Source organism: Sebastes umbrosus, chromosome 19, assembly GCF_015220745.1.
Source record: "Sebastes umbrosus isolate fSebUmb1 chromosome 19, fSebUmb1.pri, whole genome shotgun sequence".
Taxonomy (NCBI): Eukaryota; Metazoa; Chordata; class Actinopteri; order Perciformes; family Sebastidae; genus Sebastes; species Sebastes umbrosus.
In genome coordinates this window covers 20,534,158-20,561,213 of record NC_051287.1, presented here as the reverse complement: position 1 = coordinate 20,561,213, position 27,056 = coordinate 20,534,158, and the positions used below count along the sequence as shown (strand labels likewise).

Below are 27,056 nucleotides of genomic sequence, written 5' to 3'. Positions count from 1 at the left end.
CTTTGAGATATTAAATTCATTTTAAATACTGAGCTGTGTGTGCATCTGGTCCATTTTTGTATAAATAAGAAACGTGATTAATACTTTATCAGATTTGTATTGTTATTTATAAGTGAAAATGAACCGTATGCCAACCACTAAGTGAACAAAATCAAGCCGATTACAAAATGAAGAGCAGGGTTTTACTTTCTGGTTTGTAGTACTGCATTTTTATTGAGTCTAATAAATCATTTTCTCTTGTTTACCAAAATAAAAAGGTTCAACATTCCAAAATATAAAGATCCAGGATTATGAGTGCTCATGATAACCTCCTACTCTGATAAATACTGTAGCTGCCCAATGAATGACATCTTTGAGAGACGGCAGCATCAACAAACAGACTTACAGAGTTACAGTGTTTGTTACAGTGCATGGTGTCAGTGTCAGTTTTTGGATCTGAAGCAGACGACGACGACAAGAAGTGCTGGAGAGCGAGACCATGACTGACGCAACTTTAATGGTGAGAGAGTGACATGAGGAACTCGTCTGACCAAAACCAGCAGAGATACATTCTGAAAAACGGTATATTTTTATCTTATTATAACTTTAAATCATGTCGTCTCCCAAGTAAATGGAAAAATATACATTTAATGACTTATCAGTAAACAACAATATAAGCTATCTATGCCATTCACTTAACAGCTTCTTTTTTTAAACAGGCATACTGTACACACAGATATTTTAGTGACGTTCTGAGTTAACTGGATCTCATGACAAGAAAACAAAGTGTTTTGTTTGCATAACAGGTTAAAGTAAAAACCGGCATCCTCTCACTGTGTGACGGATATCTGGAAGGACGCCTTGACAACATGACAAAAGGTATGTTGATGTTACACTCAGAAAAGAGGAAGTAGCACCTGTCACCTACCTAAGATCCGACACACAACACAATCAAAGAAAGACACTTGGTAGACTTGGAAACTAAATGGTATTGCTTGGTGGCAGTTATTTCAAAATAAAAGAGGGATGTAGATAAAAAAAAAAAAAACTTCACTCAAGGTCCACTTACTCGCTTTTTCTTATCTTGTGGTCTTCCTCAGGAGAAGGATGAGGCCATTCACATTATCTTCCCGTCATATACGACCACTTTAGGGTCACGGAAGCTGACCCGTCTCCATGACAACTGAGCATCTGCTGATGAAGCCCGTGAAATTTGAAAGCGCAGGAAAAAACTAGTAAGTGGCCCCTTGAGTCCAGGTTTTTCTTTGTTTTTGTCGAACTGCTGTTTCAAAGGTGACAAATTAACCTTCACGCTCAATAACAGGAATGTAGTGCAGCATGTGGTGTGACCGTAGACTGTATATAAAGATGGACGACGCCACTTCCTCCCATTGTGCAGAAGTGAAGCCAAAATATCCTGGATACGAGAGCTGCCATCTTGAGATTTTGACGTAATTTGGAGCTAGGGTCTGCGCAGTAGCGATTGGACGGTGGAGCCGCGGTATCAAGGTCACCTGCCCCAACCAATCGCGAGCCGAGCACGGCAGCAGCTTGTCAGCGAGAGAGACTCTGAGCTGTCAATCATGACGTAGCGCTCCCTTTTTATAGCATCAAATAACTAAATAAAACCAAACTTATCAAAAAAAAGGAACACTTGAACATATAGCAGCGTGATGAGAACTACCTAAAATGACAGAAACCATCTTTGGTTAAAATGTATTTGACGTGTACTTTGACTTTTTAGTTTGGCCCCATCCGCTAACATGGAGGGGGCGGGATTTATGCCCTATACTGCAGCCAGCCACCAGGGGGCAATCGAGAAGTTTTGGCTTCACTTTTGGGGAGCTGTCATGTCGTCCATCTTTATATACAGTCTGTGGGTGTGACCAAGCAGTGTTTATTTACTGTCTGTGTCTTCGGCAGAAATCACATCTGTGCACTTCATTTTCGGCGAGCAAACAATCACGTCCTTCACACAGCAAGTGTTCAAAACGTTTACTTGTACACACTTTTATTTCCCTAAAGTTCATTTGAGAAAGTAAACTATCACACCAAGCTTGCTGGTTATGAGATGCATATACCGAGAAACCAAAATATCGATCAAAAAAGGCATGACGTTTGGCACCTTGCACCCTTTCTGCGAGTGAGACGAGATGCACGTGGTGTTCAGATTAACAAACAGACATTTAATAAAAACACATGTAAGTCTCTTTTTTTCTGATATTGCACATCCTAAAAGAACACTGAGGGAGATGACACGGCGTCATGTGGCATGACTGTGTAAACCATATTGACTCTAACCCTGGGATCTTATATTTTTCTGCTTCTCTTCAGCCGATCCACTTCAAGTATCCGCGGGACCACCTCCTCTCCTCTCCTGTGAGTAAAATCTAAACAGAGAATAGAGAGTGATGGCAGGGGTTTTCTGCTGCGTGTTTAACAGACCAAAGAGAGAAAGAGTGAGTGTCCAGTGTGCAGCTGATGACGGTCCACCAGAGAGGAGGAGGAGTGGGAACATGAGTTAGTAAAGGTAGGGGATGGGACAAACCGTGGTAGGCCAGAGGCAACAGTCTGGTTTCAAAGACCGGGAAGTTGCTCGCGCCTGCTGCAGCATTGGGCCCTGCGAGACGACGTCATGCACAGCAGTTCATCCTCAGTGATAAATCCAGGGCCACGTGCACACGCCTGAGGGGCCGCTCCGACGCGCACGCACACAGAGTTTTAAGACTTGAAGACGTGCACGGCCCGCACTACATACTGCCTGCAGATGGGGCACTCGCTCATCCTCTTTCCACATTTGGTGCAGGTGACCATGTGACCACATTCCAGCAGCACGCAGTCGATGATGGCGTCCATGCAGATGCGGCACAGGTTGTCGTCAGCCGCCAGCTGAGCTTTGACACCATCTGTGGATGAAAAAAAAAAAAGAAGAAGTTATTTTTTCAGTTACAATGGTTCTCCACAGGCTCAGTTTAGTGATGTTGTATGGAAGCTGTGAGACTTTGTTAAATGGTAAATGGACTTGCATTTATATAGCGCATTTCTAGTCTTCCGACCACTCAAAGCTCTTTACACTACATGTCAGTATCCACACATTCATACACTGATGGCAGAGGCTGCTAAGGTGCCAACTTTGCCCATCAGGATCTAATCTAAATACTCATTCACACATCCATCGGGAGCAATTTGGGGTTAGGTGTCTTGCTAAAGGACACATAAACATGTGACCCGGAGCAGCCAGGGATCGAACCACCGACCTACCGATTGGTGGACAACCTGCTCTACCCTCGGAGCCACAGCCGCCCAGTGTTAAGTCTTTAGACTATCTTGTGTTGATCTTTTTAGTGGCCTCTGAATTTGTCTTGAGGATTTGGGTTTTCTGTTATATTCCTTGTTTAATTTATTTTGAAATACTCACCGTGTGTGTCACATCTAGTATTACTTCCTGCCTTTGTATTTTCCCGCCTTTGCGATCGTCTACCCCGCCCCGATTGGTTTCACCTGCACCTATTTATCCTCACCTCCCAGTGTATTTAGGGTGACCAGATCCCAACGAACCAAATGTGCGACAAAGAGTATGTTTGAGTGGGACAATGTGAGAAACGTTACCAAGGCTGAAAGGTAATCTACAATTTTGATATTATGTCTATCTAACTCTATGTCTTATCTTGTAACATCTTTACGTTTTGCCCGATTGCATCCATAGATCGGCACATCTCTTTTTGAGAAGCACATTTCTTGTGACACACATGAACTGTGTCGCTTCATGTTGTATTATCCCGTGTGAAATTGAAAAATAACTGGCAAATATCACAAAAAACTCTGAGAATCGCCTCCACCGGTTTATAAACACTATAAATAAGTAGTTTCTCAGTCTTTGTTGTAGCTGCTCTTCCTTTTCTTTGTGGTAGTTTCCATCATATTCTGCCTAAATCTGCATAGCTTGTGACTTTGTTGGGACTCGCAGTTTTCTCCGTTGGGCGTAGCGTAGCAAAGAAAGGTGAAATGTTAACCTGCACTTGACCCACGTGTGCGCAGTTTGACAGCAAACACAGCCCTGTGATGGCAGCCTTCCCTGCTCTCTTCACAGCCAATTGGATAAAAGCCAGATTAAAAAAAAAACGTCTGTCCTGCAGCAGTTTGACTTTTGAAAACTAGTGCCAATGAAAATGTGGGACATTGTCTCAATATGTGCGGACGTAGGACAAAGGATACAAATGCTGTGCAGTCCCTCGTAAAGTGGGACACCTGGTCACCCTGAGTGTATTTAGTCCGTGTGCTTCCCTGTCTCTGGGTCAGTTTGCCGTCGCCTCTCATGTGTAGTGTTTCTACCTTGTCTGAGTTTTTCTCCCAGTGTTTTTTGAACTTCAAGTCGATTCTTTGTGACCAAACTTTGTGGTTTGACTCTGCTGTTACCTGTCTGCCGGACAAGCTGCATTTTTGTTCGACATACGTGTTTCGTTATTAAATCCCTGAACTCTGCCTGCTCATCTTTACCTGCGTTTGGGTCCAAACCTGTTTTGCAAAAACCGCGACATCTATCTCCCTACGCTCCAGTAGGTTTGTAGCTGCTATTTAGTAACATAGTCTGTTAATAAACCAAACTAATTCCACACCTGTAATGCAAAACTGCTTTTGCTATGTGCACCCTTTGCACATGTGAGGTGTCACTTTGAAACAACCTAAAACACTGTAGATAATTTCAACTGGCGATCAGTCACACATTGATGGTTTGTCAGACCTCTCTGCGTCACTTTTCGGTCGCAGTAAACAAGTGCTTAATGTTGTCAATTAAACAAAAACACTTTCTTAGGTTTAGGCAACAAAACCATTTAGTTAGGTTTAGGAAAAAAACAACATGGTTGGGCTTAATGACTAAGTTTGTACAGTGAAAATGACACTGAACATTGTGAACACGGGACATGACTGAACAGCTGATTGTAACGTGACGCACGGACCACAAACAGTGGTCTCCTGGATGAAAGCCTCATAACGGCGCTAAAGGGTGCCTTGTGCATTGTATCGAACGGCGATGCCCATGACAAAGCGTCTGCATATGATGCCCTGGGAATGAGAACGGTAGTTGAAAACGGGCTAATCTGATCTCTCTGACAACTGAAATCAAGCCCAAAGTAAGCGCAGTAAGGCCTATTGTGGGACTGTGGTAGTTTAACAAAAATAATTAATATTACTCACATTTATTTTCAACTGACTGAATGATTTAAACCTGCTATAAAACACTGCACAGTAGAAATATTAATTGCACAAACCAAGTGTCAGACATGAAACTAGATGGGGAAAAACTATATTTGGCAGATGGGTGGTGATAAACCGATAAAATAAGTGACATACTTGAATGTACTTTGGTGGAGGGTTTAGAGTAGTTAGCCTCGAGGAAGAAAAGACAATTTATAAAACAACTGTCATGAAGAATAAAGATATTTGTCTTCCAATAAGGTGGATTGGACATTTGCAACTATATTTAATGTTCACAATAACCAACCTGTTACTTTTATTGTAATAAGGAGCTACCATATAAACAATCACAACAACAAATGATGTCAGTGCACTGGTTTGTAGGAGTCAAATGTCTGATTGCTGGCTGATAGCTCACTACAGTAAATCTGACTCCCGCTGCTCACATCTTGTGTGACGGGAAGAAAGCCAACGGAGCTGCAGCCTGTCTGCTGTCCCTACACGTCTGACTATTAAGTGGTCTAATATGATCCTCAAGCCCTTTATGTCAACAAGAGAGCCTCCAGGAAGGTCGACAATGTAATTACACCTGATGGAGACATGCTGCTACTGAAGTAATATGATGGCTCATCAAGAGGTAAAAGCTCTTAGGGAGTGCATTAATGACGGGATGAGAGGCCGTCCTTCAGAATGAAATGAGATGACGCTGTACGATGGAAGAGAAACACGAGTGACAGACCGGGGAGACACTGATTCAGGCGGGAGATAATGACTGGAGTGACCATAATGTGATAATATGCAGGATGATGTAAAGGATCAAGTGGGTTAGAAATGCTGCAGCATGCCTTTACTGTTATCAGACGATCAGTTATGTGTTCATGGAGGAGATGGAAAAGTGAAGTGGCTTTTTAGAAAAACATCTTACCTCCCACTCCACTGTTGCAGAGAGGTGGAGGATATGCAACCACTTTATAGATAAGAACGGGCAGTAATAAAGAACATATATTAGTTCAGGAAAAGTAACTTTAACGTAAAACAATGTTGAAGTCACATCACAGAAGGGAGCTAACTGCACTTGTATGTAGATTGAATATGTTAATGTTCACATTAAAAGGCAGTTTAAATCTGGGAAATATGATAATAAAACGGCAATAATTACCTGCAGTTATGCTCACATTTTCCACTTAAAGAAAAGGAGAAAAAGGGTTTTTATCATACAGAACATTGAAGGTGAAAATGTGAAATTTTGATGCAAAAAGAAACAAATAGATCCTCACTGGATTTCCTGTTCTGCTCGTTTTCTCTGTAGAGTCGATGCACTCGCTCCAGCAGCTCCCACTTCTCGCAGCAGCCGGAGTAATTGACAAAGTTCCTGGCGAGGATCTCCTTCAGCTGGCGGACGGAGAGGTTTTCTATCGCCTCCTCATTGTCCAGATCTGACAGCGAGGCCCTGATCCTCCTCTGTGTCGCCGGACTGACCTACAAATCCACACAGGAAGCAGAGCTGAGGTCAATAACTCCCTGAAAGCCTGGTCAGTCTACAATATAGTCTTTGTTCTTCTACTTAAAAGACTCTATTTTGTGCTGTAAAGGTGCAAAAACACACAAGTGTTGTACCTCCATGAAATTTTCAGCAGGCTCCAGGTTCAAGAGAGACGCTGTTGGAGTATCCTCCTGCTCCTGTTTGAGGGGAAATCAACACAATCAAGTCAATTTCAATTCTCATTACAGCATTTCACTCACTGATCAGCATAAAACACATTGCTTTTACTATTTAATCACCAAATATCAAATCAAGTGTCAAAGTCAAATGATAAAATGCAAAAATATAACCTTGGATTTTTGCAAAAGAAGTTTAAAATAACCTCCTAATTGCAGATTTCAGGCATGCTGAACTGACAAGAGAAATATCAAATTGACCCACATTTGTTTGTCTCATTAACAAGATGATCCCCGCCTCCATTTCTCAACACTATCACAAGATATTTATAGTTTTGTTCTAGCTCCATATTACTATCGAATGCCATGATGAAACTTCACAGCTCTCTGCGATCTTTAAATGGTTCAGATACCTAATGAAAGGAATAGAATACAGGTGTTTAAACACTGACTCAGCTGCTCTCAACCCAGCGGTTTGAGTGTATTATCTCCGCCATTTGTGCGCTTTGAAGAGAAGATATTGTCTCTTTATTCTTTTATCTGCTTGACAAAAGGGAGCATGTGAAGGGCTGAAATAAGTTTAACTGTGTGATATCATGCTGGAGTGCTGCCTCTGTGTCTGCACCGTTAAAATCAGTTAAAACCCTGTCTCTCGCTCTGCTTCGGCACATTCCAGCAGACCAATCAACTGCCTCGAGTGAAGATGTGTTAATAATGCATCCGTCAGCGTCGCGGTGCTAGATGCCTGCCCCGCACCCAGACACACATCATGCTTAGACTCCTCAGAGACAAAAACACGAGCAAAGCGCCAAACCTCTCTGGAGTTTCTCTGACTCGATGTTAGATCTCATTCAACCATTTCAAACATGTGAAAGTACTAGAAAGCACTCAGAGAGCACGCATGCTTCTGTCAAGGCTGCACAAAGCTGCTAAATTTGTTATTTTTAAGAACTGAAAATGTTGAGAAAAGTTTCAACTGCATCAAAATCTACATGGTGATGGACAGTAATGGGTCACATGTGGCAGATGTCTTTCCTTTCATTCATGAGGAAATACTGAAAAATGCTAAAGATGACAAGAAAGCCTGACTTTATACCAAAAACAAAACGGCACCATAACTAGATATCTTTTAGTATTCATAACTTGAATAGTATGGAGGACGGAAAACTTCCAAATTAAAAAATGAATAAATAAATGATTCGATAAATATATAAATATACCATTAAATTAAGCAAAAATAATATTAAAAATAAATGTATGCATTCATTTATTGATAAAATGTGACATAAATTGATATTTCTGTTTTAATTTGCTTCTTTATTTATTTACCAAGACTAAAGATCTGAGGCAGCAGCGTGGGGAGCAGCAGCAGGCCGATGATCTGCTGTACAGGGCCGAGAATGAAGACTGAAGTTGACAAGCAGACAGCGTTAACTAGCTGGCTAGTTAGCATATAGTCGATCTATGCACTCTGACCCCATGACACACGTTGAATGACAGCCCCCTCATTTGCTTTTTTGATTTTGGCCGGTTCCGTCCTCAACTGAATACTAAAGAAATGTATAAAGAAAAGAATACAGAAATAAATAAGTTTAGAGAAATAAATAGGGGAAGGGGGGGAAATCATGCATAAATAAATACATAAATAATTACATATAATTTAGTAATGAATAAATCAATTTAACAACGTATTTAAAATGAATGAAAAATAATTGCAAAAATAAACAAATACATTTAAAAGTTAATGAAAATAAATAAATAAAAAGGGAAAAATAATTAGAAGAGTAGATAGATAGGGGAATTAATACAAAGATAAATAAATAATAAAGCAAATCAAAACAGAAATATAAATTTATGTCGCATTCTATCATTTAATTAATACCTACATTTAATATTTTATATTATCTTTGGTACATTTAATGGCATATTCATCAAGTTTTTATTTATTCACTTTTGATTTTGGCAAGTACCGTCCTCCATACTAAAGAAATGTATATAGAAAATAATACAGAAATAAATATGTTCGGGGAAATAAAAAGGGTGGAGGATGCAAAGGGAAGGTCAAGCATAAATACATAAATACTTAAATAAATACATGCAATTTAATAATGAATAAATACATTTTAAATATAAAAGAAATGCAAAAACTAAATAAAAATGAATAAATAAAAGGAACAATTGAATAGAACAGTAGATAGATAGGGGAATTAATACACAGGTAAATAAATAAAGAATCAAATTAAAACTGAAATAACTATTTATGTCACATTCTATCAATTAATTAATGCATACATTTATTTGTAATATTACTGTTGGTACATTAAATGGCATATTTGGTTATTTATCAAGTAATTTATTTAGTTATTTAATCATCTTTGATTTTGGCAGATTCCGTCCTCCATAGCATAGTGCTATAAATGTTCTAAATACTAAAAGTTTTATAAATCACAGACCTCAAACTCCTTGTTTTTGCATTAAAATGTGTCCTATACACTGCAGAAATATCAATTCAATAGAGCTAGAGTTATAATATCTAATTTCAGGATGATATATTATATTTTTCCTTACCCAGTAATCTTGTCAATTTACATTAGAATATTAAACGTGTTTCAAGGTAACTGATCCTAGTAGGAATTGGTTAATTCAAGAAGCTGTGTTCAACAAAACTAACATTGCATATCTTTGTTTTGTTGCATTGGTTAAAAGTTCACTGCAGAAAACTATGTATCCCAGTAGGATTATCTTATATTCATATTTCAGATTTAAAATCTAGATGGACGTAACGCAGATTGCGGCAATAATTTTGGCTGATTTGTATGTTTCAAAAAATGTAATCAAGTCGTTTGATACAAATATTTAGCTTGTTTCTGAAAGGGCTTTTTGCGGTGTATATCCACACATTCACCTTTTAAAAACAAATAACCCACAAGAATCTGAAAGCCTAAGAGAGCTCATGTATGGGGGGATGAGAGGAGGGATATTATGTACTGTTAGTGTTTCTGTTGTTTGGTTGCAGCTGTGAGGCTGTGGGGAGTTAACCTGCGTTCCTGTTACATAACAGACTCAGTCTATGTAACAGACCTAAAAAAGGCAAAGGGCTTAAGCTGCATCGCTGGCTGGTCTAAGGGGCTCTGCACGCACTCACACATACACAGATAACACAGCTGTTTCCAGCTGTCACGTGCACATTCTGCTCTCTGAGCTGAAGAAAAAACATCAAAATGAGATGTAGTAGATTTTCACAGAGAAACCCTTCATTCAGAGCAAAACCATAAAACACAGAAGACAGCACAGAGGGGAAGAATAAAGCACGAAATACAACGTATGAAATAACATCTAAAAGATATGCACGAGAGGGTATTTGTTTATCGGGGAGTTGAAAGGAGTAAGTCTCGCTGACACTTGTAAATAAGCCGATTTCACCTTTGAAATTAATTATCTCGGATAGAATGAGGACAGATGTGAAGGAAGTATGGCGTATGTAGATTAGAAGAAGTGTGTGTTAGTCGTGCACGCAGACACACACGTCGAACTGAACGTCTAACCTGGCTGGTGGTCCCTGAGCTGTCACTGGGGCTGAGCACTTCTCCCTGAGAGGCGGAGAGGACCGACTGTTCGGAGGTGGAGCGCGTGGCGGAGGGGGGCGAGGCGGCGCGCGAGTGGGGGAGCGAGTGAAGACTGTCTGTGTCCTCTCCCCCTTCCTCTTCCTCCTCATCCTCCTCCTCCTCCTCCTCCTCCTCCTCCTCATGTGTGTCCTCTCCGTCTTCCTCCTCCTCCTCCTCGTCCTCTTCTTCATCCTCCTCCTCCTCCTCGTCCTCCGCCACCGGCCTCGGGGTTTCCCTCGTCCCCTGATGGCAGAGCACCAGGTCCACCAGGTCCTCCTTCTCCCTGCAGGTGTCGGTGGAGATGTTGCGCAGCAGCAGGTACTGGCGCAGGTCCTTCACTCGGAGCTGCATGAGCCGCGGCCGCTGGAAGGCCGTGCCGCGCAGCAGGTGGCAGGTGGTGCAGCAGCGCAGGTTTTCCTGGAGCACCGAGCACAGGGCGCAGAAACTCTTCTTACAATCACAGCAGATGTGCTGTTGGAGGGGGAGAAAAGAATCAAAGATGTGATGGGATCAGCTAGACTTTCATCATTTCAGAAACTCTATTTTTCATAATTTTCTACAGTAATGAGGCCCTGATGTCTGAGCATATTAAACTATTTATCATCTATGGATAAATTAACCATCTACTATAAAATTAACTGATTTGAGCTCTGAAAATTGGCCAAACGATGGAACCAAAGTCACTGAATCTGCTGTTTGTACTAATGATAGTAACAGAAGAATCCATCAGCGCATGGTTTTACTTGCAGGATATTGTTGAGTAGTGATGGGCGATTGTTCAAGATTAGACATATTTGTTATGATTTCACAAAAATGATTTTGTCCAGATTAATTATTTGTAGCAAACTGCAATTTAAAAACTAACTATAGGAAATACTGAGATTTTTGTTTTACATGTGTGAAGAGTTTTGTCTGATGATGCGACAGGAGAACAAAGATTTGATTAGTTTACATGTAATTTAGCATTTTTTTTTTTGCCATACAGTGACATATGTTGACATTGGGGCTGAAACGATTAGTCGATTAGTCTTGTCGCAGAAAATTACTTGACAATGTTTCATTCTTTAAGTAATTTAGGATGCAAAAATGTCAAACATTTGCATGCTACAGTTTCTCAGATGTGAGGATTTTATGCTTTTTCGCTATTTAGATAAAACAAAACAATGTTACTTTGGGAAATGATGAAGATGGGCACTTTTCATTATGTTCCAAAATGTATTGTAAATTAATCAATTCATTGAAAACACAATTGACAGATTCATTGAGCGTGAACATAATAATCAGGTATAAAGCTGCAACGAATAATCGATTACCTGTCAACTATTTTGATAATTTATTAATCGGTTTGAGTCATTTTCTAAGAAAAAAAAATCAAAAATTCTCTGATTCCAGCTTCTTAAATGTGAATATATTCTGGTGTCTTTACTCCTCTATGACAGTAAACTGAATATCTTTGAGTTGTGGACAAAACGAGACATTTGAGGACGTCATCGTGGAAACACTGATTGACATTTTTCACCATTTTCTGACATTTTATAGACCAAACAACTAATCGATTAATCGAGAAAATAATCAACAGATTAATTGAAAATGAAAATAATTGTAAGTTGCAGTCCTGGTTTACATGTTTTTGCATTTTTCTTTGCCATATAGTGACACATTAGCGCTGAAACGATTAGTCGATCAATCACTTAGCCCAGTGGATCAGCAAAAAATGAATCAGCGATGTTTCATTCACATCTGCATGCTACACAAAATGTAATGAACAGATAATTGACTAGTGAAAATGTAATAGATAGATATTATGGTAATCAATACCAGAAAAATAATCAGATTCATATTTATGATTTCAACCATATCCCCTGACAGCCATATTGTAAATTCTGTATTTCCTAGAGTCAGCTGTCTTGACAAAAGGGAAACCTTATAAACCAGCAACACTACACTCCATCTGAAACAGTGGCTCATATCTTGTGTGCTCAGTTATTTTCTGGTAAAGAAAAGAGAAATAAACTATAATCTGTATAGCTCCTGGTGATGTTTGACATTTTCCAGGCGTAACGGCGTCTCCCGACACGGAGCAGCTGAGTAGATTGACACTTCAAATGGGCAGAAATCAGGTCAGCCACGGCTCTAAACATTTTCTTATCACTTGTGCACAAATGTGCTCCGGTCCACCAGAAGCACATTTTGCACCGCGACAGATACTTTTCTTCAATCATGTGTTGTTAATCCCCTGCCGCTTCATTTTTCATACTATGAAAATATCACGCTGACACACAAATATGTGTGTGTGTGTGTTTGTGTGTGTGTCCGGGGAGTTGACCTGCCGTCAGAGAGGCAACTGGTGTGTGGATGACGATAGAGCGATCTGAAGCAGCGGGCAGAGAGGACGGTGCTTTTTCATCAGTGTCTCAGTGCGTCTGACTGTCAGACAGATACACTCTGCCGTTAAACTCTGACATATTCAGCTGTGCAGAGACTCTGCAAATGCCAGAGTGAATATGAATGGTGCATCTTCTTAAAGGAGCATGCCAGCGATTTTGCTCTTTTCCGCGTATAGGCTACGTTCCAAATCACATACTTTTTCTTTTTACTTCTAGTACATAACGTAACTGCCTGAAAAAGTACGTACCATTGCATGCAGTATGCATACAATTGGGATATATTACTTCATCATAACATTGCACCTTGAACTTTGACCCTCTTGCTCATATATCCCCTGCAGCAGAGGATTGTGGGTCAGAATAGCCAGAAAAGCATGCTGGCTTGCATACTGCAAAATGCGACGGGATGTTGTAAGACATCCTGGTATTTTTGACATGCTGCATTTGACAAACTATCTATTGGGACATACTAAATCCTTTTCTGGCATACTTATTAGTATAGTAGTATGGGTATTGGAACACACAGTTAGTGTCTGATTTACATCCAGTCGTGACTAACCATTTTCCAAAATAAGTTTTTAGGGTCAACGTACAACTTCAAGCAATAGTGGAAGAAGGACTCAGATGCTTTACTTATTTAAAAGTACCAGTACAAGACTTTAAAAAAAAAAACACTACATGTGTTATCAACGAAATGTACTGAAGGATGGCCCCTGTGGCTGATATTATACATGACATTATTAGATTGCTAATGCTGATGCACCAATGTGTGAGCTGCTCAAGGTGGAGATGGTTTTAACTACATTATATATACAGTATATATAGTTAGGTAGTTTAGTTAAGTGGTTCCCAATCTAGGGGCCGGGAGTTGGGACCCCTTCAAAAGGGTCACAAGACAAATCTGGGGTGTCACGAGAGGGGTCACAGGCCAGAGAGGTTGGGCACCACTCACAACACAATGTATTTCAAAGGCTTATCGTAGTGTTTTTTTATGTGAAATCTTAATCTGAAAGGTACTATAGTGACTGTAGTTGACAGATAAATGTAGTGGAGTAAAAAGCGCAGTATTTCCCTCAGAAATGTGGTGGAGTGGAAGTATTATAGGGCTGCAATTAGCAATTATTTTCATTGTCGATTAAACTTTTGATTATTTTGTGTTTGATCTATAAAATGTCAGAAAATGGTGAAAAATGTCGATCAGTGTTTCCCAAAGTCCAAGATGACGTCCTCGAATGTCATGTTTTGTAGAGGAGTAAAGAAACCAGAAGATATTCACATTTAAGACGCTGGAAACAGAGAACTTTTACTTTTTTTTCTTAGAAAAATTACTCAAATCGATTATCAAAATATTGGCGATTAATTTAATAGTTGACAACTGATCGGTTATTTGATTAATCGTTGCAGCTCTAAAGTATAAAGTAGCATAAATTGGAAATACTCAATTAAAGTACAAGTGCTTCACAATTGTACTAGAGTAAATGTATTTAGTTACTTTCCACCACTGCCTTCAAGACAGATGTTGGTTTCCATTAATTTCGGTGCAGCATGAAAAATCAGCTTTCAGCGCCTTTAAACTCGCTTCAAATAAGTTTTCCATCACAGTGAACGACTTGCTGCCTTATATTTATCACACTATACAAACATAATCATCCTCTACCTGCCTGCGGTGGCCTTCATTTTGTTTTCTGGTTGTTATTCTGTTCTATTAATGGCTGTTCTTGTTATTTCATTTATGTGAACTGTTAACTGTAAAATAGCCAAAATAGCATGTATATGCTCAGCCAACCTATACCCTGTATAAATACAGATTCAATAAATGAGCTATAGCTTGTCAGTGATTTAACCCTGAAAGAGAGACTACATTATGTTACATTTCAGTGTGAGGGTGTTGCATTAAAAAGGTCTGTGTTCAGCAAGTGACTCAGTAATTATGAATGTCAGTGTTTCCTTGAATGCACCATGAGGAAGAGTCCCTGCTCACAACTGCACGCAATGATTACATAATTCTGAAAAAGCTGACTGAACGTTGACTGTGAGGGATTACTCAAGCACGTTTATGAAGTGAAACCATGCAGTCCAAACATATAGTTTCCTTTGGGAAATGTACAGTGGGTAAGATTTGTATTTAATAGGCTAAAACATGCAAAACCCACAAATTCAGAAAAAATCTCTCTTATTATCTTTAATCATCTCCTGCCAAACTCATGCCATCACTTTCACTCTTGCGTACCTTGCGTCTGAAGACGGAGAAGGCCAGTCCGCAGGCCTTGCACAGCTGCCCGGCGCTCCCTGAGCTGGTGGGGGGGTATGTGGAGTACCCGGCGCTGGGGGCGAAGCGGAAGGGCCCCGCCCCTGCTCCGAACCCCGGCTGCTGTGCCCGCACCGTGCCTGTGCCCATCACCTCGTTCAGCAATCCACAGCATGACGCCCACATGGACGATGCCCCCGCCTAAGGAGTACACACACACACACACACACACACAGAAACAAAGTACACACATTTAAAACTTTTAGAGATATCTATATGGAAGTTTTTATTGGACTCTATTAGTTGTAACTCACAGAAGATATTCCACAAATGTGTACCAAGATCTGCAAATATTTCACTATCCACAAACATGTATTTTTGTATTTGTGTTGTGTAAAGTCACATCCACAAAAATAATACAGGACGATTTGCAAATACACATAACTTACTCTGTAAATAGGTATTTTAAGGTTTACATGTAAGGTGATAAACACGCATTTGTGCATCTATTTCTACACGTGGAATGATATTTGCGCATTTGCAGATCGCTTCCTCTGCATTTGTGGGCCATGTGACATTTGCAACTTCCCTCCTGTTTGTTTACGGAATTGTGTCCGATTGGTACCGCAGCAGATCTGTAGAAACAATCTGTAAGTAAGAGGTGCATTTACTAGCTCCACCAGGAGGGGGCGACATTCCCTCACATGAGCTGGCGGAACTACAGTCTAAAGCTATAGAAGTAGAGTCTAAGCCGACAACTAACAGCCTGGCTTCTGGAGGTGAAAGACGACGTGGAACATCTTTATTTAACGCGAGCCAGCGTCAGTGACAAAATCAGTTTGATCGCATTGTTTTCTATTAGAATGAACTAACTGGCCGCGAGAGACGAAGCGCTGCGCAGCGGCATGTTCACTATAACTCCATCCAGAAGTAACACAAGGACAGAATGTATGACTATTTTTGGTCATGGATTTCATACACTTTCTTTAATAAACATCTAAAAGCAAAAATGAAATCAGATAGGGGACCCTGGGACAACATCTAATCAAATGAAGGTCTAATTGTGTCAGTTTAGGGGTCCTTGACATGAAGAAGTTTGGGAACCACTGGTCTAGACAACAACATTTAGTTTAGATGACTTATTAAAGCGTCTCTCTGTGTCATGTCCCGCTGTCCTCTAAGGTTATGTTGTTTCCGCGTTGTCAGCTATTATTTCCTGTTTTATTTTGGTATGCTCATCTTTGTCTCTCGTTTCAGACACTTCACTTCCTGCCCGTGTTTGTGATTGTCTGATTGTTTTCACCTGTCCCTCCTTATAACCCTCCTCTCACGGTGTATTTAGTCTTTGTCTGTGCCACCTAATTTGAGCTATTCATAGTTTACGTTCCAGCCTTTTGTTCCCTTTGACTTCTTTGTGTGATTTAGACCTTACTTCTGTATATATTTGTTTTTTGGATTGAACTCCCATGAACCAAACCCTGTTTTCTGGTAAAGACTGTTTATTCTGTCTGCCCTGTGTTCAAAGTCTTGCTTTTGAGTCTATTGTCTGTTGGTACCAACATTTGAATATCTTCTTAATGAATATTTATGTCTCGTGCATAATTTTTTTTTTACACACATTTCCCCCCAAAATTCAGTTGGCCATTGGAGTCTTTGGATGGATAAATCGCCAATCTTCCAAAAGAAAATACCTCATTTGGTGTGCCCCAAATCTCCCAAGGGTGTCCGATTCGACCGAGGCCACAGCATCACATCATTCTCACACTGATCGAACCATTCGGTGAGTATTTGTGCGCTGTATGCAAGAATTTTATTCAGGTTATTCCTTTATTTGATCACCTGTCTGTATATGAGCAAACTACTATAAAAGGCTACCGTCTCTGAGTCGATTAGTCGACTAATCGGTCGTTTTGGTCTTAGTTGACTGTGATTTCTTTTGTTGATTAGTTGTTTTGTGTGCTTTTTAAAGGCTGAATAACTTATTTCTGAGAAACTTAAGAGCACATCTCTGGTAAACACAAGATTTAAAGTGTTTTTGTGTGATTCTTTTCCGATTAAATCAACTAATTGATTAGTCGACAAAATTTACATTGTTAGCCAACTAAGATTTTCTTCGGTCAAGGACAGCCCTACTATTATATATATTTGTATTAATATCATGACACTGATTTGAGCCATATCAGCCAGTCCTTTGCTCAATAATACCGAACACAGCTTAAGGAGATAGTCTAGTCTATGGGTTAAGAGGGAAAATGAATGAAAGGGAGACGAGGGGGAGATACTGGGCAGCACATTATTGAGAGTGCACTGTGAGAGTCTTTGAGGTTAGAGATAATTAGACAGAAGTAGACTCTAAAAGCTCCTATTAATGACAATCTCCAAAGAGAGCTGTGAGTTAAAACCTCTCAGTCGCTGCGTAATTTTGTACAATTTTAAATAAACAAATGCACATACAGTAGAGGCAGAGGATGTGATGGTCAAACGCCACGAGGTGGATGTTATGTTGCGCTGTGGAAACATGCAAACTAGCTTTAAGTTAGTGTACTCGGCCTGTAAAGTGTGTCGGATGTGTTTTCTGACCACAAGACGGGCCAGACGTGGGAAGCAAAGATGGCGTGATGGGAGCCACGGCTTCTTGGAGCATACTGATGAGGAGAAGGGAGGGGGGGGAGGACAGCGAGAGCAGAGAATATGTCTTCTGTTGTTCCCCGGCCTGCAGAATCAATAGCTGACATGAGCATAATGTAAGCCCTCTGTGGTTCCCGGCTCTATGCGGAAAACAATGGAATTCACAGGGTCCTGCGAACGTCTCCTCTTAAGGAGAGGCGCTCCGCTCCGACTTGTCACAAACACCCTGTGATCTGACCTCACCCATCTGCTTAAGGATTCGTTATGTAATCTTAAGAACTATATGTAGAGTCACAGCATAAGGTGGAGGAACACTGAGACAGTAAGGGTGGGTCTTCAAAGGTTAAATCTGTCATTAAACTGACAATATAGATTGGTTTGCTGGATGGATCATCGCCATGAGCCCAAGGTGACATCTATAAATAGCTTGTTTTGTCTGACCAACAGTCCAAAACCTGAAAATGTTAAATTTATAGTGATATCAAATCAGCAAATCGTCAAATTTGAGAAGCAGGAAGCGGTAAATGTTTGGCATCATTGCTTCAGAAATTACTTAGGTTTAAATCAATTATCATAATTAATTTTCTGTGCTGTTTCAGCGTCTCGGTTACCACAAGGAGCTCTCTTTATCATGATATACTCCTCCAGATTTTATGTGCACAGTAAAAACCATGATGCATAGCAACTTGAATTATCTGCCCGTGGCGTTATCTTGACCCGATGTTCAGCTGCTGAAAAAGTCTCCCAGGTTCGATACAGCCTCCCTCACATGGGAGTGAAGAAGCCACTAAAAAAGGGAATATTTAGTGCGTTCTCCAGGACGAGGAGCCGCTGCAGTCTGGCCGTGAAATCGGCCTGATCTGGCTTCGAGCCAGCAGCACGAGTTCCCTCTGTCACTTCAATTAGCACACTGTAAGCTCTGCAGGCAGGGAGTCCCGAACAAACAAGTGACAAGAGCAAACATCACATGCGCTACATTGTTTTTGTTTTTTTCTTGCATCATTTGTATTTTTTTCTATGATATGTTTTTCTTATTCCAATCACCTTTGGACACGTTTGTCCCGTCTGGATACTTCTCACGCTGCTGCTGGATCCTCAACATCAAATAGGGTCAGCAAACAACCCAGCCCTGGTGTGCACACAAACAAACATAACGTCTGAGAGGGGAATAGAGCAAAATAAAAAATAGAAAACCTAAAAAGAGAGGCAAATCAGCAACGTTCAGGCCTTGTATGGTGCCGTGATCTGACCTCATAAAATTAGTTTCTGAGGATCAAAATCTCCAAAATTGTATCGGCACACAGTGTAACCATATGGGACGACAGGAGCCTAGATGGGGGCCTAAATGGGTCACTGTTTTTTAACTGTGTTTAACTAGAGCTGAAAAACTGGTCTGACACCAAAAGAGAGAAAACAAACGTCAAGTGACTTTTGTGTATCTACTAGGGCTGTGCCGAATACCATTTTTTTGGGTCTTCGAAGCTTCGGTGAGAAATATTCAAAGCTATTTGAAGCTTCAGGACAGTGCCGCTGCCGCCCTAACCCTAACCCTACTGTACACACACGTACCTCTACACACAACAAACAGCAATATCCATCTGAGAATAACTCATAATTAATGTTGGATATGAATATTGTTGTGGAATTATTCCTTAATTCATGGTCTATTTTGGGATTTATACATTATTAGAAAATTAAACTATATTAAAAAAATTCGAATATTGATTTGGAGGTCAATTACCATGGCAACGGTCGAAGCTTTGAAGCATTCAGGTCAGCCCTAGTATCTGCTGATTTATGTAAAGTTAGCATTTCATTGACCAAATGACAACAATATGGAAATAAGGCATTAATGTCATTTTAAATTTAAAGGGACACTCGACACACACCGATTTTACATATGAAGTCCAGTTTACTCATCACAAAGAGTACTACACAACCTGTGAAAGCAGTTGAATAATGTCTTTTTGTGGATCTGCAGAAGATTTCCAACAAAATAACCCTGGTGATGTCATTAGGGTCATTTCGGCCGATGATGTCATTTCAGCTCGGGATTGAGACTCAACATATTTAACAGAAATCCTCCATTTCAATCTGGATGGTAGTTCATTACTAATTTTCTGGAGTAGCCCTTTAAGTAATGCTTAAGCTGCCTTCACATGATAAGAGATTTGCTCTTCACTCACCGCGAGGTAGGGCGCAGAGACTCGCAGAGGCAGCAGGTAAATTATCTCGACAGAAAAGAGCGCAAGGAACGTCATTCACTGTTTCTAGGCAACAACAACATTTGCAGCTGTTCTCATTGGTTGCGCTTTCAAAAGGTCAGCGGCAGCCAAGGTCAAGGTTGAAATAATTTGAACTTTGAGCTCAACACTCATGTGGCAATTTTAAGCGGTTCACACTCACTGTGTAATTTTGTACAATTTAAATAAACAAATGCACATACAGTAGAGGCAGAGGACGTGAGGCTCAAATGCGACAAGGTGGATGTTATGTTGCGATGTGGAAACATGCAAACTAGCTTTAAGTTAGTGTGCTCGGCCTGTAAGGTAGCATCGCTCTCCTCGTAGGAAAACAACGGCACAGCCAGCGCAAATCGATTCTACTGCTGATCTTGTGGCTTCAGTCTATGCGAGGGGTGGATGATATGGACAATATCTCCATTAGGGTGAATGTAATTTTATCATTTGTCATGAAGAAATCCAATTGAGAAACAATTTATCCAGTGAATTAAACACCTGAAAAATGAAGGTAATTCATCACTTGCCTGCTCTTTCAGTGAGGAGGAATCAGCATTTGTTCTTATTTAGCTATTTTACAAAAGCTCCCCCCACCTATCTGTCAGCCCTGCTTTCTTGGGATTAGGGCTGCAAATAACGACTATTTTCATTGTCAATAATCTGTCGATTATTTTCAGTTGTTTGGTCTAGAAAATGTCAGAAAATGGTGAGAAAATGTCGATCAGTGTTTCCCAAAGCCCAAGATGACGTCCTCAAATGTCTTGTTTTGTCCACAACTCAAAGACATTCAGTTTACTGTCACAGCGGACTAAAGAAACCAGAAAATATTCACATTTAAGAAGCTGGAATCAGAGAATTTAGACTTTTCTTTTTCCTTCTCAAATCGATTATTAAAATAGTTGCAGATTAATTCAATAGATGAATTGTTGCAGCTCTGCTTGAGAAGTTCGTAGCTCACAGACAATGTTCACCCATGCAGGTGCCAAACATTCATACAGAGTTGAGACGATCTGCTGCTTGTTACTCTGCTCCACATAACTTGGAATATGCAAAGTTGACCTCATTAACATCGCGGAGACAATTCCAAGGTTTAATTGCTAATCTTATTGATCGTAACTGTCATTGCGTTTACTTTTTATATTCTTTGTTTTAATTAAAATACCCATTTATTCTTCTATTATTACTATTTGATTTTAGTTGCATTTATTGCATGTATCATCAGCACCAAAAAAACCCCCTGTTAAATCCAATATTGCCATAAAGCAGTCCTGCTCATTGATTTGCAACACGCTCTGCTATGTTCTGTTAGAGATTATAAGTGGATGGCTACATCTGTATGACTGTTATGACAAAATCTACTCATGGTATCGATTAACTCATGGTATATAGCGTCACATTGTCTGTCACAAGTTAATGCATTTGCGAGCCAAGTTATAGGCATCAATATATACCAAACAGATGATGGTTTTCAGTATACACAAGTGTGCACTATCAAACATCTTTCCATCATCCACTGTCTCTCTCTCGCATTTTCATTTCCTCTTTCTCTCTGCTGAATAGTCCTCCCCTCGTTTTTCTTTTTTCTCTGGCATCAACTGGAAATGTCACTCCTACTGTGAAATGTGAATTCAGCTCCCTGCTCTGTTGAGATTGAAGAGTAATGTTGCCACTGAAAAAAATAAACTTATTTGTCTTGAGAATGATGCAAAGAAATGTGATATTTCATCTAAATGAGGCATTACTCAGATAGATGTTCAGTGATGTCTGCTGATCCGGTGAAGTCTGGAGAGAAAACTCAAGCTGCTACCAGCTAAGTTTGGATTTGTGTCTGCAAAATAACAGATTTATTCAGTTTACTCAGAAAGGCAGGGGGGAGGACTAGGGGAGGATTTAGCCTGGAGAATACTTTTTGGTGCAGAAATACAAACAGATATGGACTGCTGCGGAGATTTGTCCTGCAATAACAAAACATGACTGGACTATTTTACCAGAAATCTGCTGTTGCCCTCCAGACTCTCTTTATAGCTTCTTCACCTACTTTTAAAAGTCCGCCCCTCAGTGAGTTTAGTCTCATTTGGAATAATCATGATCCACTGTGCTACATACATCTTATAATTTCATCAGAGATTTGTGAGTATTTGCATCCACGATGGATTGAAACATTAAGAGGATTTAGAATAGAAAGTATATGTCATCCCTGATTTAAAAAAAAAAAGGCATTGATAACACATACTGTACGGCCGTTTTGAGATGCATCATGCTTCCACAATTCAGCTAACGCCGTCCGTTCCACAGGGGCAGAAAAGCTGCTTTTCAATTTAAAGCAGATTAGTCAATAAAACATCACGTCCATTTTGTTTTCCTGGGGACACAGTGATGCTACGCTGTCCTCCGGGAGTTAAGCACCTACTCTTGTTTTCCATAATAATGTGACAAACGGGACTGAAATGCTTGACCTACTGCGAGAGAATATTCCTCGGTATTAAAAGTGAATTATTCATTATAAAGAATGGTAGATTATTGTTGTGTGTAATCAAAGCTACTTTTTGTTGAGTTTGAGCAGCAGAAAATCCTGTCCCATGTGATCACGGTCTTAACTGACAGAAGTAGTGAAGGCTTCATATACCGCCGCCATGTTTATTGTTTCCACTGCATCATGATTTATGAGCTCCCTGTAGGTTTTCTATGTAAAGCCCTGTTAGTTTAAAGTAGGCAGCAACTGCAGCTATATAGAAATGTTAAAATTTTGATGCAGTGTTGTGGAGGGAGTTCCTCAAATGTTTTGAATAAAGTAATGTGCAAACCTTAATAAGTATGTGTTTTATGAAAGCCAAATACTGAATAATAGATTTTTTTTTCCCCCTTCTGAAATGCCTAAGGCTGAATTAAAACCCCACACAGAGGGGGAGCATTACTCCTAAACATACAGGGTATGAAAAGGGGATTAACTTATTTGAACAAAGATAAAACAGCAACAATGCTTTCACAGACCTCGATAAACTTTTTTCTCCTTTTACTATAGGGCTGCAACTACCATTTATTTTCGTTGTCGATTAATCTGTCGACTATTTTCTCGATTTAATCGATCAGTTGTTTGGGTTAATACATGTTAGAAAACGGTGAGAAATGTGGATCAGTGTTTCCCAAAGCCCAAGATGACGTCCTCAAATGTCTTGTTTTTGTCCACAACTCAAAGATATTCAGTTTACTGTCATAGAGGAGTAAAGAAAACAGAAAATATTCACATTTAAGAAGCTGCAATCAGAGAATTTAGACTTTTTTTTTCTTCAAAAATGACTCAAAGCAATTAATCGATTATCAAAATAGTAAGTGATAGCTGACAACTAATCGATTAATCGTTGCAGCTCTATATCTGATTATTCTTTTCATGATCAATTAATCTGTAAATTATGTTTTACAATGAATTAATTAATCTACATTAGATTTGGGAATATAATGAAAAGTGCCCATCATCATTTCCCTTTTTATCTAAAGAGCGAAAAGCAGCAAATCCTCAAATTTGTGAAGCTGATGTTTGGCATTTTTGCATCTTAAATGACTTAAAGAATGAACTGTTGATTCATTTTCTGCTGATCCACTGGGCTAAATGATTAATCGACTAAATGAATCGTTTCAGCGCTGATATCCACATATGACACTATATGGCAAAGAAAAATGCAAAACATACATGCAAACCAGGGCTGCAACTAACGATTATTATCAGTGCCAATGATTATTTTCTTGATTAATCGATTAGTTGTTTGGTCTATAAAATTTCAGAAAATGGTGAAAAATGTTGATCAGTTTTGTCGACTTGTTTAATAGTTGACAAATAAAGTTGCAGTTCTACTCAACTCCAGATATTTAGAGATATTTAGATATAAAAATAGCCTGTACCTGACCAGCTAGAGCTGAGTAGCTGCCGGCTATTTAGCTTTGCAGCAGCTGCTTGGGGAAACCCTCTAGCCTGGCACACATAGAACAATATTTCACAATGAAAGGTTCTCACAGCATAAATAGTAGTACGTGTACTTCAAAAACACTGAGTATTTTGGAAGTAAATGCACTTTTGCAGTGAAGCAATAAGAGAGGTTTTTTATTTGCAAAATGGATTTTTTTTTTTAAAGTCCTCACTGATGCATGCAGCAGCTTTAAAATAAGAAGCAATCAGCTCCAGTATGACTGCAATAACAAGTGATTAGTCTATGATGATGATGATGATGAGGATAGTGATGATGGTTGTTGTAGAGGCAGTCCCTCTTCCTCCACCTCACCTCTCACCGTGACTGTCACCACAAACCTGCCACCGCCACCAGAGCACCAATGACATCATCGCCATCATCTTCATCATTTATCCTCCGTCCTCCAGCTCGAGCTGCCACAGACAGCATCATCACCTTTTCCTTTTCCTCCTTCCTGTGCTGCTGCAGCACACACACACACACACACACACACACACACAGAGGGAGAGGAAGGAGACTCCTGACACAGCTCGGACCTGAGAGGTGAATCTCTCTCTCTCTCTCTCTCTCTCTTTCTCTCAAACATCCACTCTCTCTCTCCCTCACTGACCGCAGTCTCTCTCTCTCTGTCTCTCTCTATCTCATTAGACCGGATTAAAAGCCCTGACGATGAATGGACGTCGCTCCAACAGCTTTAGTCCACTGAACTATCACACTGGGGTCAAAGCAAGCTCATTAAAAGGCTACACACTGTACCTACTGTTCATCAGGACGACTGGAGATGCAGGAGAAGCATCTCCAGGCTCGCCTTTAGAATAAAAACCCATGACTGACAGATCTGGAAGGGTATATATATAGCAGCCAGAATATATAATCTGATTGTCATGCAGTCAAATGCTGCATTTAAAACGCAATTAAACATGTAATTACATCTATAAGTGCATCGCAAACATATGTATATCTGCCATTAGGATGGAGGTATTCCCTGCCCATCTGTCGGTGCAGCATCGTGCGTAAAATCAGCAGAAACCTGCATCCTAAAACGCACCGCAGCTTTTGATCACCTTACCTTCATTGCACCTCCCGACCGAGGAATCTGCCGAGTAATGTCAGAACGACGACCATCGCAAAGAAGGAGTGCACAGGGAATCAAACCATTACGTCTTCCCTCTCTCCAGCTGCCCCCTGTGTGTGTGTGTGTGGAGTAAGCATAACGTAATGGCCAAGAGGTGCCGCAGCCAACCACGGAGCAGAACACAGGCTGCTGGTATCTTTAGCAGCCAATCGGAGTGGACACATCAGCGGAGTGGGCGGTCAGTGGCTGTGCGCGTAAAGACGCATGTGTGAGCCTGACAGACAGACGCATCATGCTATTCTCACAGCCTCGGTTTATTCCAGTGGATTTGCTTTTTTTTTAATCCCATCAACATTTGTGTCTTATAATAAAAAAAGCTGCTCGGCTGCATCAGACTTTTTTTTTTTTGTAATCAAGTTATTTTTATTCTATATCACTAAAATAGTCTGCACTATAGATTTAGTTGCAAATTTTTTTATTTTTGTAATATATTTTTTTAATCAACTTGAGGATTTTTATTCTATATCACTAAACTAGTCTGCACTATAGATTTAGTTGCAAAAATGTTTATTTTTTATATATTTATTTTTTTTCAATTTGAGTATTTTTTTGTCATGCTCTTACTTCAATCACAAGAGCCAAAAACCTAAAATAATCCTCTGCACCAACAAAGTGTTATTTCTGTTTGTTTTGTACCAATGCAAATGCACTTGTGTCTTATAATAAAATAAACTGCTCGGCTGCATCAGACTTTTTTTTTGTAATCAAGTTATTTTTTATTCTATATCACTAAAATAGTCTGCACTATAGATTTAGTTGCAAAAATTTTTATTTTTGTAATATATTTTTTTAATCAACTTGAGGATTTTTATTCTATATCACTAAACTAGTCTGCACTATAGATTTAGTTGCAAAAATGTTTATTTTTTATATATTTATTTTTTTTCAATTTGAGTATTTTTTTGTCATGCTCTTACTTCAATCACAAGAGCCAAAAACCTAAAATAATCCTCTGCACCAACAAAGTGTTATTTCTGTTTGTTTTGTACCAATGCAAATGCACTTGTCTTATAATAAAATAAACTGCTTGGCTGCATCAGACTTTTTTTTTTATTCTTTTAAGTTATTTTTTATTCTATATCACTGAAATAGTCTGCACTATAGATTTAGTTGCAAAAATGTTTTTTTTTAATATATATATTTTAATCAACTTGAGGATTTTTATTCTATATCACTAAAATAGTCTGCACTATAGATTATTTGCATTTTTTTTAATATATTTTTTTTGTCATGCTCTTACTTCCATAGGTAATCCTCTGCACCAACACAGTGTATTTCTGTTTGTTTTGTACCAAAAGTAAATGCGTCTCCAATCTTATTTACTGCCATATTTAGCCTGTGTGTGCGTGTGCATGCGACTGTGCGCGTGGGTGCCGTCTGCAGTAAAGAGATTAGAGGTTTTCTTCATGACATGGCCGGTACCACTGTGAGCCCGCAGGGGGCAGCAGATAGCTCTGCCACATCATTATTATCATTCACTATAATAACCGAGCCGCAGGGGGAGGAAGAGGAAGGCTGCTCATGCTGCTTATTATGCTCTTACTGTATAATGCAGCTGAATCAAACTTATAAGTGATGCAGCTGTTGCAAAAGTAGAGAAGGAAACCAAAAAAAAAAGTGCATTTTAAGGTGTCCGTCTGATGCAAATACAGTATTATTCTGCAGCCTGAGTCTCTTTAAATTCTCTGCCATTTCCAGTACATCAAACAGTGACCCTACTATGTTGATTTTATTTCACACAACCACATTAAAAGATCTGTGGAGGCCCTCAGGCCACCAGTGACACACTTTACAGCTTCAGACTCGGCCTGAATTTTCTTCCACAGTGTTGAAAGTTGCATTGGAGGAAGGAAGTGTGCAAACTCTTTCTCATATTTGCAAAATATACTATAGGCCTATACTAAAATATCCATTGCTTTTATTAGAGCAGGTTTTGACAAATCCATCTCTGACATTTCTGTCTCTACCCAAACGCAATGACTGAGTGAATGAAATCATGTTTGTGGTGCTAACAGCG

At 39.7% G+C, this 27,056-nt stretch overlaps 2 protein-coding genes across 10 annotated transcripts in view; one reads left to right on the top strand and one right to left on the bottom strand.

The window, feature by feature from the left end:
* Window positions 1-1,740: 1,740 nt before the first annotated feature.
* Window positions 1,741-25,963, bottom strand: rnf34b (ring finger protein 34b). Of its 5 annotated transcripts, none has more exons than XM_037752333.1 (10): window positions 24,974-25,960; window positions 24,217-24,366; window positions 18,747-18,831; window positions 15,057-15,275; window positions 10,380-10,910; window positions 6,793-6,855; window positions 6,453-6,654; window positions 6,335-6,358; window positions 6,101-6,142; window positions 1,741-2,885 (listed from the first exon to the last, which is right to left on the bottom strand). In XM_037752333.1, the coding sequence occupies exons 4-10, from the start codon at window positions 15,258-15,260 to the stop codon at window positions 2,701-2,703; spliced, it is 1,251 nt and encodes a 416-aa protein (XP_037608261.1). In that variant the 5' UTR covers window positions 15,261-15,275; window positions 18,747-18,831; window positions 24,217-24,366; window positions 24,974-25,960; the 3' UTR covers window positions 1,741-2,700. The 5 variants fall into 5 exon arrangements, with proteins under 5 accessions (XP_037608261.1, XP_037608262.1, XP_037608260.1 ...); XM_037752334.1 differs by having other exon boundaries at window positions 24,243-24,366; XM_037752332.1 differs by lacking the exon at window positions 24,217-24,366.
* ggt1b (gamma-glutamyltransferase 1b) overlaps window positions 6,573-27,056 on the top strand; it is an 81,908-nt gene continuing 61,424 nt past the window's right edge. For 4 of the 5 annotated variants that reach the window (XM_037752316.1, XM_037752313.1, XM_037752311.1 and 1 more), the window contains exons 1-2: window positions 15,986-16,562; window positions 16,712-16,854. The gene's annotated coding sequence lies outside the window, so the exon portion shown is untranslated. Of the gene's footprint in view, window positions 6,708-15,985; window positions 16,563-16,711; window positions 16,855-27,056 lie in introns of those variants that run through there. The other variant, XM_037752315.1, reaches the window with a different exon arrangement.

Excerpts from the sequence above, each read along its gene's own strand:
- rnf34b (XM_037752331.1), bottom strand. Across the intron at positions 10,911-15,056 it reads TCTCCGTCTTCAGACGCAAG|CACATCTGCTGTGATTGTAA; the intron begins GTACGCAAGAGT and ends CCCCTCCAACAG. Across the intron at positions 6,655-6,792 it reads CTGCTGAAAATTTCATGGAG|GTCAGTCCGGCGACACAGAG; the intron begins GTACAACACTTG and ends GTGGATTTGTAG.